This window comes from Lepus europaeus, chromosome 10 (genome assembly GCF_033115175.1).
Source record: "Lepus europaeus isolate LE1 chromosome 10, mLepTim1.pri, whole genome shotgun sequence".
In the NCBI taxonomy this organism is placed as follows: Eukaryota; Metazoa; Chordata; class Mammalia; order Lagomorpha; family Leporidae; genus Lepus; species Lepus europaeus.
Genome location: NC_084836.1, coordinates 115,076,533 through 115,088,598, shown reverse-complemented (window position 1 = coordinate 115,088,598; position 12,066 = coordinate 115,076,533). Strand labels below are relative to the sequence as shown.

The following is a 12,066-nucleotide window of genomic DNA, read 5'->3' as shown; positions in this document are numbered from 1 at the left end:
CTGCCCCTCCCCTGCAGAGAGCCCCTCCCTCTGTGCTTGGCCAGTGTCTTGGGTGGGTGTGGTGCTGCTTGGGACGCTTGCATCTCAAGTTCGTGGGCTGCTCTGCTTCCAACCCAGCTTCCTGCCGATGCTCCTGGGAGGCAGCAAAGAGAAACGGCCCAAGGGCCTGGGTTCCTGCCACCCGCAGGGGGAGACCTGGCTGGAGTTCGAGGAACCTGGCTTCAGCCTAGCCCATCCCTGTCGCATGAGGTGCTCGCGCGCTCTCTCTCTCTCTCTCTCTGTCACTGTGCCTTTCAGATAAATCTTAAAAAAAAAAAAGCTGCTTTCCCTGGTCTCATGCGGCGGAATGTCCACCCCGATGCTCTCTCTCCTGCCCTGGGAACCTGTCCCTGGGTCTGTGTGTGCCTAGCTGCTGTCGCAGTTCCCAGAAAGGCCAGGCCGGACCATGCCGTCAGTGTGGTCATCTTAGTGACTGTCACAGCTCCGTTTTGTTCTCTTTTTAGCGTTGTTTTCCTGGTATGTTTGCCTCTCCTGGTTTTCTGTGCCTTTTCACTAGCTTCTGGACCAGTGTCTAGCACCCAGCACGATTCCTGAAGTACTGGTGGGTGCTCGCTGGGTGGTGCTCAGTATTGCAGTGAGTCAGTCCGGAGTCCCATGTGAGGTAGCCGAACACATTGATCTGTCACAGGCAGAGGAACCGTGCTGGAGGGCGCAGTGGCTGTGTGGTTTCTCAGGGGCGAGCTCTTGTCCTGGTGAGGTCCTGGTAGAGGCGCATCCTCGCGGCATTGCTGGGCCCGCCCTTTCCCCAGCTTATCCCTCGTCTCCACTCCTGGCAGTCCCGGCTAATGGTGGTCACATTGTCTGACTGAAGTGTGGTGGCTTGCCACTGTGTCTGTCCCTGAGAGTGAGGCCCGCGCGGTGCCACCAGTCACCGGGGGGCGTGCCGGACCGAGGGCCCACCCTCGCAGGCCCACATTCAGGATTCCCAGGGTCGGGGCCGTTTCAGCAAGTTGCCAGGGCCTGGGCACCACCACTGGCAGGGACCAGCAAGGTAGCCCGAGGAGCTGGGTGCCCCGACTCCGTCCTGGCACTTGACTTTGCGTGCAGCTTTCAGGGACTTGACTCCCGTCATCCCTTCCGGGCAGCACAGATTCTTAGCTCCGTTCTTGTCTTCTCTGGATGGGCGCCCGAGCCAGCTGTAACTGGACCTGTGAGGCTCTGTCACTTTAAGTCAAGACCTTGGCCAGGCAAGGTGTTCCCAGTCTGATGTGCTGTGATCGCCGCTGCTTGGTGGCCAAGTTTTCCCCCAGGTGATGTTTAAAGGACTTGAAAATCCTGTTTGCATCACACACACTTCCCTACGTTGCGGGTTTTCAAGTCACCACATAGGTGTTTTACGTGGTGTTAGACATACCGAGTCACGCGTGTTCAGCTTGGCTTCATCCTTTCTTTGTAACATCCTGCAGCTGCTGACTTGTGGGTTTATATTTAGCCGGGAGAGTAACCAGCTGAGTTCTGTACTGACCACAGATCCAGGAAGAGGCCTTCTGGAAAGAAAGAGTTCTGAAGCAGTGAACCAAATGTTTTCTTCTAGAAAGTCTGGGATTACTGTTATAGCACCTTGCCGGTTACTGTTGTATTTTCATTGTTAGCTTTTTAAGATTAACAGCCTGTTGAGTTATACTTAGCGTTTGCTGTAGACGGTCCTGGGAGGCAGCTGGTTACCGTAGAGCCTGCAGCTTTCCTGGTTGGGGGATTAACAAGAATGTTTTTATGTCCCCCGTAACGTCCCTGGGAGCATTTGGGTGTCAGCTTCACAAGGAAATATTGGGAATCCTCAAAACTAGGTTGATTCAGCTGGACACGGGTTAGTTCTGGAGCTTTCTGGCCAGTTACGACTGTTGGACGTTTATAGATTTGATGTTTTAGTATACTCGCTGAGACGTTCTGAAATTCATGCAGGGTGACTGTGAGCCTACACGCTCTGCTCAGGGAAGGCTGCCGTCCTCACTGGCAGCTGACCACTGAGTCCGGAGAGCTCGGAGCTCCACGGCAACCTGGGTTTATGTCCCTGCGGTGGCCTCTGGAGTTCTAGGTGGAATGTGGTTAGGCCATTTAAACTTGAGTGCATTTTGCTTGATAGAAAATGTGATGTATTAACTTTGCATGCAGTTCCTAAATGGTTTCTACCATGTTTTCATGCATATTTATTTATTTTATACTGATGAATCCTTTTGCTTGTGCGAATTAGGTGAGAAGTCAGTTTCCCCTTGTTTAAAAAAAAGGTTGTTTCCCTAAAATTCTCAAATCATTAAAAAAATAAAACTAGTTGTCGAGCTTTACTTACTTAGATAAGTACAATAAGAAGCCTTGGCTGTCTCAATGTTAGCAGTCAGTGTCCAGTTTTGGGTCATAGTGGAGTTTGCAGCAGGAAGGGAAGAGGTACTGTGGTTTCTTCAACCAGGAAGCATCTACTGAGGGCCATTATATGCCGGAGGCCTTTCCGTTCCGGGGAGCCACGATTCAGTGAGTCACAGCTCTGCCCGAGCAGCACAGGGCGTGAGTCAGACGGTTAAAGAGAGGAAAGGAAGTGGAGAGGAAAGGTGCGGCGCAGGCCGGCAGGGCAGAGGAGCAGGGGCTCGGGGAGAGCCGTCGGTGCCTGCTGGCTCTTAGCTAAGATTTAGAGTTTTTAAGGTCATTATATCAAAATTCCACATATAGCTTCCTTGGGCTTTAAGTTCTGTACTAAGCCCCTTTTTAATGTTGATGAAATTAGGATGGTGCTAATTTTGATGGTGCTGTGAATGTTTTCTGTTATAATTTCAGAAATAACCCAGAGTTGGAGTGTTGTGACACTGAGAGATGCTCATCCTAGAATGATATCCCTAACTCATGCGGGCCATCCATCTACCCACCTGCCCGTCCACCCACCCATCCATCTATCCACTCATCCATCCACCCACCTGCCCATCCACCCACCCATCCATCTATCCACCCACCCATCCATCCATCTGTCCACCCATCCATCTGTCCACCCATCCTTCCACCCACCCACTCACTCACCCATCCACCCCTCTATCCACCCACCCATCCCTCTATCCAGCCATCCATCCATTGACCCACTCATCCACCCATCCATCCACTGACCCACCAGCCCATCCACCCATCCATCCACTGACCCACCAGCCCATCCACCCATCCATCCACTGACCCACCAGCCCATTCACCCATCCATCCACCCATTCATTCATTCACTCCACAAGCAGCTGAGAGGCCCAGCACATGGCTGCACTGCAGACTCAGCAGTGAGCAAACGAGACTGATGCAGCTTATGTTGAAATGGCAGTGAATGTACTTAAAATGTCAACGGGCACAGCAGTGCCTTGGCACAGCAGTTAAATGGCTGCTTGGGTTACCGTGTCCCCTGTTGGAGTGTCTGGCTGAGTGCTGACGACTCCACTTCCATCCAGCTTCCTGCGAATGCACACTTGAGTCCCTGCCAGGTGTGTGGGAGATCAACCTCGAGTGCCCAGTTCCTGGCTCAGCCTGGGCATTTGGGTGGGGAGTGAACTAGCGCATGAAAGATCTTACTTTCTCTGTTGCTTTCTCTCTCTCTTTTATTTTAATTTTTTTTTTTTTTGACAGAGTTAGACAGTGAGAGAGAGACAGAGAGAAAGGTCTTCCTTCTGTTGGTTCACCTCCCAAATGGCTGCTACGGCCGGCGTGCTGGGCCGATCTGAAGCCAGGAGCCAGGTGCTTCCTCCTGGTCTCCCATGCGGGTGCAGGGCCCAAGCACTTGGGCCATCCTCCACTGCCCTCCCAGGCTACAGCAGAGAGCTGGACTGGAAGAGCAACCCGGACTAGAACCTGGTGCCCATATGGGATGCCGGCACCACAGGCGGAGGATTAACCAAGTGAGCCATGGTGCCGGCCCCTCTCTCTCTCTCTCTCTCTTTTTTAAGATTAATTAATTTATTTATTTATTTGAAAGGCAGAGTTACAGAGAGGTAGAGGCAGAGAGAGAGGTCTTCCATCCGCTGGTTCACTTCCCAAATGGCCACAATGGCCAGAGCTGTGCTGATCCGAAGCCAGGAGCCAGGAGCTTCCTCCGGGTCCCCTACGTGGGGCAGGGGCCCAAGCACTTGGGCCATCTTCACTGCTTTCCCAGCCATAAGCAGAGAGCTGGATCAGAAGTGGAACAGCCGGGACAAGAACTGGTGCCCATGTGGGATGCCAGTGCCAGAGGCAGAGGCTTAACCCACTGTGCCACAGCACCAGCCCCTTGCAGGTGTTTTAAGTGTCGAGGAGGCGGTCTGTTGGATTTGGTCTGGGGTAAAATCACTGGAGGGCTGGGGTGGGTCCAGAAGGCCGGAAAGAGCTGCTGCGCCTGGAGGCCCAGGAGTTAGGCTGAGCAGCCGTGGGAGGGGCAGGAAAGGAGGGGCTGTTGGTGCCTCTGACACAAGTGAGTACACGGAAAATTCTGGAATAGGTGTAAGAAAGGTGAAGTATCACAGACAAGCAGTCTGGACAGCCTTTTTGAGTGTTTTGTTTTGTTTTCTAAGAGTTAGAGAAATCTTCCATCCACTCGCTCATTCATCCCCCAAATGGCTGCAATGGCCGGGGCTGGGCCATGCCAAAGCTAGGAGCCCAGAACTCCACCTGGGTCTTCCACGGGGGTACAGGGGCCCAAGCACTTGGGCCATCCTCCACCGCTTTGCCAGGTGCATTAGCAGGGAGCTGGCTCGGAAGTGGAGCAGCCAGAACCTGTCAGCAACCTGACAGAACCTGTGCTGAAATGCCGTGCTGATGTTACAGTCGGCAGCTTAACCTGCTACACCACAACACTGGCCCCGAGGCTTGGTTTTGTTGTGTGTGTGTGTGTGTTTGCTAATAAAAAACAAAGAAGGGGCCCTGGTGCTGTGACACAGCAGGTAAAGCTGCCACCTGCAGTGCCGGCATCCCATATGGGCGCCTCTGAATCCCAGATTCTCCACTTCTGATCCAGCTCTCTGCTATGGCCTGGGAAAGCAGCAGAAGATGGCCCAAGTTCTTGGGTCCTTGCACCTGCATGGGAGACCCTGTGGAAGCTCCTGGCTTCGACCGGCCCAGCTCTGGCCATTGCTGCCATTTATGGAGTGAACCAGTGCATGGAAGATCTCTTTCTCTGCCTTTCTGTAACTCTGCCTTTCAAATAATAATAAATAAGTTTAAAAAAAAAAACAAAAGAAAAGAAAAGAAAAAAAAGATGGTAGCTGGCAGGGGATATGGGTCAAGTGAGGGTTTTTGTTTTATGGTAGATAGGATGTAGTAAAGCTTAACGAGGGGCAGGTAGTCTCCAGCATGCACTCCGGTCTTACCCCAGTTGCTGTTCCTTGTCTGTGGAGGTGGGAGTATTGGGATCCCTGCTCTACTGGGGCATTGGCTGATGTGCTCAGCCTCAGCTGGGTTCTAGAAAGTTGTGGCGCCGGAGCTGGAGCCCAGGTCTGTGCTGCCCATCCTCTGCTGGACGCCGATGCGTATTCCTATTCCGCCCCTTATTTGTGGGAGGCACTCAGACGGCCTGTTTAGGACGCAGGTCGCCTAACGTCGTGACTTGCATCTGCGGCACCACAGACCATTGCCGTGAGCGCACCCCTCCGAGGAAGCGTGCCTTGCCTTTGTGTCATTCTCTTTATAGAATGGAGTTGTCAGACCCTGTTCTCTTTCAGCTCAGCTTCCCGCCCCCAGCAGAAAACACATCTGGCACTTGCTGTGTGTGTGTCGCTGTGAAAACCAGGACCTGCCGCCATCGCCGCGGCGGTGCAGGGCGCTCCCATGGGTCTGCGCGGCCGTGCTGCCGCCCTCTGGGCTGCTGAGAAGTTGGCTGACAGATGGCGCGTCACAGCGCTGCCCTAGCGGATGCCCTGGCTTTGTATCCTGAGACAGCAGCAGTAGCACAGCCGCACGCTCATCTCTTCCTTTCGGCCCGTCCTGCCCACAGCAGTTTGCAGCTCCGCAGGCTGGCCCGCAAGGTCGAGTCCAGGGGTCTCCAGGACAGCCCCCCCGCACCGGTTCCCATCAGCTTTCGCAGTGCTTCCAAGTGCAAACCCTGTCCTGTGGTAGAGTCTCTCTCATGCCTTCATCATGTCTTGGTTCGTTGAACTCTGTGTCTTGTTTGCACACTGAGACTTTACACTCCTGGTGGGGAAGCCCCTGTCTTCTTTCACAGTCCCTATACCGTCTGCAGAATGCTGGATAAACACCGGATAATTATCACACTGAAAAAAGGTGTGCGTGCGCGCTTATGTATTTCTGATCATCTATGTATTGGGGCAGCACTGTGGCACAGTGAGTTCAGCCACAGCCCGTAATGCCGGCATCCCATGTGGGTGCATGGTCAAGTCCCCACTTCTCCACTTCTGACCCAGCTCTCTGCTAATGCACCTGGGAAAGCAGTGGAAGATGGTCCGAGTGCTTGGATCCCTGCCACTCACTTGGGAGACCTGGATGGAGTTCCCAGCTCCTGGCTTTGGCGTGGCCCAGTCTCAGCCATTGAGGCCATTTGAGGAGTGAACCAGTGGATGGGAGATCTCTCTGCTCCCCGTCCCTGTAACTCCATCTTTCAACTAAGTCATTAGATCTTTCCGTGTTCACAGTCTGTGTGTTGGGAGCCGTGGGCGCCAGGGAGAAAGGCTGGCCAGCTTGCAGCAGTTGTAGCCCTGGAGCTGGAATGTGTGCACACGGAGCGTGACGACCCCGCAGTGGGCCGCTACCAAGAGCTCTGTGTTGCCCACCCAGCAGAGCTCAGTGTGCTGTGACCGTGGGCCGTCAGCCACTTCCAACACCAGCCTGCCTGCTGCCGAGGGGCTTTCCGGTGTGTGAGTTAAATTCCTGAAGCTTCAGCCAAGCCAAGGCTAACAGGCTGCTGTGCTGGCTCAGTACACTGTTGGCCATCATTCTGGAAATCAGGCACATTTCTTTCTTTTCTCAAGATATGTTTTATTTATTTGAAAGGCAGAGTTAGAGATCTTCCATCTGCTGGTTCACTCCCCAAATGGCTGTGACAGACAGGACTGGGCCAGGCTGAAACTAGGAACCAGGAGCTTCTTCCGGGTCTCCCATGTGAGTGCAGGTTGGGGCATCCTCTGCTGCTTTTTCGGGTGCATAAGCAGGGAGCTGGATCGGAAGTGGAACAGCCGGGGCTTGAACTGCGCCAATATAGGATGATAGGATGCTGGCCCTGCAGGCCGTGGCTTTAACTCACTATGCCATGGCATACCCCCCACCCTTTAAGATTTATTTTTATTTGAAAGTCAAAGTTAGAGCTCTTCCATCTGCTAATTCACCCCCAAAATGGACACATCAGCTGGGGCTGCGCCAGGCTGGAAGCAGGAGCCAGGAATCAGGGGCTTCATCCATGTCTCCCATGTGGGTGCAGGGGCCCATGAACTTGGGCCATCTTCTACTTTTCTCAGGTGCATTAGCAGGGACTTGTACCAGTACCCATATGGGATGCTTGCATTGCAGGGAGTGGCTTAACCTGCTGTGCTACAACATTGGCCCTGGGGCCGGGGCTGGCGGTGTGGCATAGCAGGTAGAGCTGCCACTTGCAGTGCCGGCATCCCATATGGGCGCTGGTCGAGTCCCAGCTGCTCCACTTCCAATCCAACTCTCTGCTGTGGCCTGGGAAAGCAGTAGAAGATGGCTTGAGTTCTTGGGCCCCTGCACTCGCATGGGAGACCCGGAGGAAGCTCCTGGCTTCAGATTGGTGCAGCTTGGGCCATTGCGGCCAGTTGGAGAGTGAACCAGTAGATGGAAGCCCCCCCCCCCTTTTCTTCTCTCTGTGTGTAACTCTTTCAAATTAATAATTAAAAAAAAGAACAACAACAAACATTGGCCCCAACATTTGCCATTGTTACTCAACCTTCTGAGCTAAGAAAGGGCTCCAGACTCTCCGAGCCAAACCTCTAGGGTATCAGGGCTTGGAGGGATTTATTTGTCCAGAGCAGAGGAGCCACTGGACATCTGGTCTCCCGCTCACCGAGTTCTTTCTCCTCCCTGTTGTTTAAAGCTAGACATTCGATTTGCAAAGCCACGTCACTCTTCTCATCACTTTTCAGAAAATAAAGTCGGTTTCATGGCCGGCGCCGTGGCTCAATAGGCTAATCCTCCGCCTTGCAGCGCCGGCACACCAGGTTCTAGTCCCGGTCGGGGCACCGATCCTGTCCCGGTTGCCCCTCTTCCAGGCCAGCTCTCTGCTGTGGCCCAGGAGTGCAGTGGAGGATGGCCCAAGTGCTTGGGCCCTGCACCCCATGGGAGACCAGGAGAAGCACCTGGCTCCTGCCATCGGATCAGCGCGGTGCGCCAGTCGCAGCGCACCAGCCGCGGCGGCCATTGGAGGGTGAACCAACGGCAAAAGGAAGACCTTTCTCTCTGTCTGTCTCTACTGTCCACTCTGCCTGTCAAAAAGAAAAAAATAAAATAAAATGAAGTCGGTTTCATAAGATATTTATCTTGACACATAATGGTTATAGTTAATTATAAATGAATATTTTAAAAATATCAGTTTTGACTTTTTTGGCAAGTATCAATAGCTATAGCTCATACAAATACTTTTTGAGGTCTTCAGTAATTAAAAAAAAAAAAAAATTATGGCTGGCGCGGTGGCTCACTTGGCTAATCCTCCGCCTGCGGCGCTGGCACCCCAGGTTCTAGTCCCGGTCAGGGTGCCAGTTCTGTCCCAGTTGCTCCTCTTCCAGTCCAGCTCTCTGCTGTGGCCCGGGAGTGCAGTGGAGGATGGCCCAAGTGCTTGGGCCCTGCACCCACATGGGAGACCAGGAGGAAGCACCTGGCTCCTGGCTTCAGATTGGCATGGTGCAGGGAGAGACAGAGAGAAAAGAGATCTTCTATCTATGAATTCACTCCCCAAATGTCTGCAACAGCCAAGGCCAGGCCAAAGCTGTGCCAGAAGCCCGGAGCTCCATGTGGGTCTCCCAGGTGGGTGACAGAAACCCAGGACCTGGGCCATCACCCGCTTCCCCCCTGGCACATTAGTAGGGAGCTGGATTGGATGAGTGGAGCAACCAGGACTTGAACCCGGGACTCCAGTGAGGGATGTGGGTGTCCGGAGCAGCGGCTTACACCTTTTGTGCCACAGTGCCAGCCCCTGTATGTGTGGTCTTTCCATACTTCGTTTGTAAGTGACTGAATATCCAGTCCAGTTGAAATGTCTATTGGAAATATAAGGTTAATTATTTATTAGATTTATTTTTATTTGTTTGAAAGGCAGAATTAATAAGAGAAGGAGACAGAGCAAGAGAGAGCAAGCGAGCTGGCTTCCATCTGCTGGTTCATCTTCCAGATGGCAGGGCTGTGCCGTGCTGGAGCCGGGAGCTGCTTCTAGGTCTCCCACATGAGTGCAGGGACCCAAGCAGTTTCTGCTGCTTTCCTAGGCACATTGGCAGGAAGCTGGATTGGAAGCACAGAAGCCAGGCTTGAACCAGCACCCATATTGGATGCTGGGGTCAGAAATGATGGCTTATCCCACTGAGCCACAGTGCCGGCCCCAGGACTAGTTATTAATATAATATTTTGCCCTCCTTCATGAGTAAAAGTTGAAAATCTAACTTGAATTCACTTTTTTTTTTTTTTTTAAGATTTATTTATTTATGTGAAAGGCAGAGTTACATACAGGCGGAGAGAGAGAGATCTTCCATTTGCTGGTTCAGTCCCCAAATAGCCGCAACAGCCGGAGCTGTGCCGATCTGGAGCCAGGAGCTTCTTCCATGTCTCCCCCTCGGGGGTGGGGGCCCAAGGACTTGAGCCATCTTCTACTGCTTTCCCAGGCCATAACAGAGAGCTGGAATGGGAGTGCAGCTGCTGGGACTCGAATAGGCACCCATATGGGATGCTGGCACTGCAGGCAGCGCTGCACCCGCTATGCCACAGTACCTGCCCCCACTCTTCTAAAACTTCGCAGTGAGCTTGTGATCTGTAGGTGTCAGGATTTACTAATTAGATCTGGGTGTTAGATGATTAGACACTCAACATTTCAGCCTCAGGGCTGTTGTTTGCTGAAGTTCGCGAGAGGTATAGTCATACTGGAAACAGTTACTCCAGCCTGATTTGTTTTCATTTTTTAAGGATTTATTTATTCATTTGAAAGGTGGAGTGACACTGAGAGGGCGAGAGGCAGAAAGACAACTTTTTTTTTTTTTTTTTTTTTTTTACAGGCAGAGTGGACAGTGAGACAGAGAGAGACAGAGAGAAAGGTCTTCCTTTTGCCGTTGGTTCACCCTCCAATGGCCGCCGCGGTAGGTGCGCTGCGGCCGGCGCACCGCGCTGATCCGATGGCAGGAGCCAGGTGCTTCTCCTGGTCTCCCATGGGGTGCAGGGCCCAAGGACTTGGGCCATCCTCCACTGGACTCCCTGGCCACAGCAGAGAGCTGGCCTGGAAGAGGGGCAACCGGGACAGGATCCGGTGCCCTGACCGGGACTAGAACCCGGTATGCCGGCGCCGCAGGCAGAGGATTAGCCTAGTGAGCCGCGGCGCCGGCCCAGAAAGACAACTTCTATCTGCTGATCCACTCCCCAGACGGTTGCAGCAGCTGGAGCTGGGCCAATCAGGAGCCAGGAGCTTCTTCCAGGTCTCCCACGTGGGTGCAGGGCCCTGAGCACTTGTGCCATCTTCTACTGCTTTCCCAGGCCATAGCAGGGAACTGGATCGGAAGTGGAGCAGCCAGGACTCAAAGCATCGCCCATACGGGATCCTGGCACTGCAGGTGGCGGCTTTACCTGCTGTGCCACAGCGCCGGCCCAGACACCATTTTTGCTTGCCATCCCGTGGTGGCTCTGCCGCCTCCTCTTTGTGTTGTTTCATGAGCATCCCTGAGCCCCAGAGAGGTGCAGTAGCAACAGGAGAAACAGCCTCAGGAGGCACGTATGTGAGCGCGAGGTGGTGGTGGTCTCCTTTCACGCCAGTGGGCCCACGTTAACCAGCGTGTGGACTTGTGCACCTGCGTGGTGGGTGTCGGAGGGTGGGGGGGCGTGACGTTCTGAGTCTGGCTGGCTAACCTGGTCACGTGGTGTGTCAGAGCTGGGTGCCTTCCCCCCGTCGGTGTTGGTCGGTGCCCCTTGCAAGTGCCAGTTAGAGGTGTCACTGCTGTCAGCGAGGTTTGCATGCTCAGGTGGTGCTAATGAGCAGTGAGCGCTAGACTGAACAAGTTCCCCTGCAGTTGCTAGTATCTTGAATTTCTTTCCATTTATTTTAGGAGTAAAAGTCCCTCGCAATTTCCGACTGTTGGAAGAACTCGAAGAAGGCCAGAAGGGAGTAGGAGATGGCACAGTTAGCTGGGGTCTAGAAGATGACGAAGACATGACGCTTACGAGATGGACAGGGATGATAATTGGGCCTCCAAGAGTAAGCGTCGAGCTGCCGCTGTCAATGTCAATGTCTTACATTCACTGCGCCTCCTTGTAAAACCATTAGCTTTCTCGTGGACAGAGCTCACCAATGGTATATTTTCTGAAATGTGGCTGTTCTTTTCTGACCAGTTTCAGTTTGTGTGTTTGAACCTCCTCTGGTGCTGTTTAATCCCTCTGAATGGTAAGCAGAAACCCGTTTGAGACTCAGCAGTGTGGATTGACGGGACGCCATAGACGTGCAGATGTCGTGTAGAACAAACTCCTGAGCTCCTGAGGTCCCCGGGCTCAGAGACGGTGCAGCCAGTGCGCCTGAAGCCCTTCCAGGCGCGGCTGAGGAAGCCCCCACAGCTCCCAGGCCTGCTCAGCCCCTGTGTGCCCGTGCACCGGCCGTGCAGCGCCAGTCTGTTCCAGGCACTGCTGCACCCGTGCACAGAAGAGCCGCACAGCGGGACGGCCAGGGGCCTCGTCTAGAGCTGGGGGTCCGGGGGTCCCTGCTCTTCTCCACGCCAGCCTCCCTTATTTGAGGGCAGAGTCAGCCCTCGAGAAATGGCAGCCTCCCAGGAGCAGGGGTGTGTTGGATTTGCTTTAGAGATGAGAACACGCCTCAGGCGCCATAGCACCTGTGCGGTCACTGGGCTGCCGCCGCGGGTCGGCGCTGTCTGG

At 53.7% G+C, this 12,066-nt stretch overlaps 1 protein-coding gene across 3 annotated transcripts in view; it reads left to right on the top strand.

Annotated features, from left to right (window-relative positions):
- UBE2V1 (ubiquitin conjugating enzyme E2 V1) overlaps positions 1 to 12,066 on the top strand; it is a 30,236-nt gene that overhangs the window by 4,438 nt on the left and 13,732 nt on the right. Inside the window, exon 2 of one of the 3 annotated variants that reach the window (XM_062204349.1) lies at positions 11,250 to 11,398. In XM_062204349.1, coding sequence (XP_062060333.1) covers positions 11,250 to 11,398 — 149 coding nt within the window. The other 2 variants (XM_062204350.1, XM_062204351.1) reach the window with 2 other exon arrangements.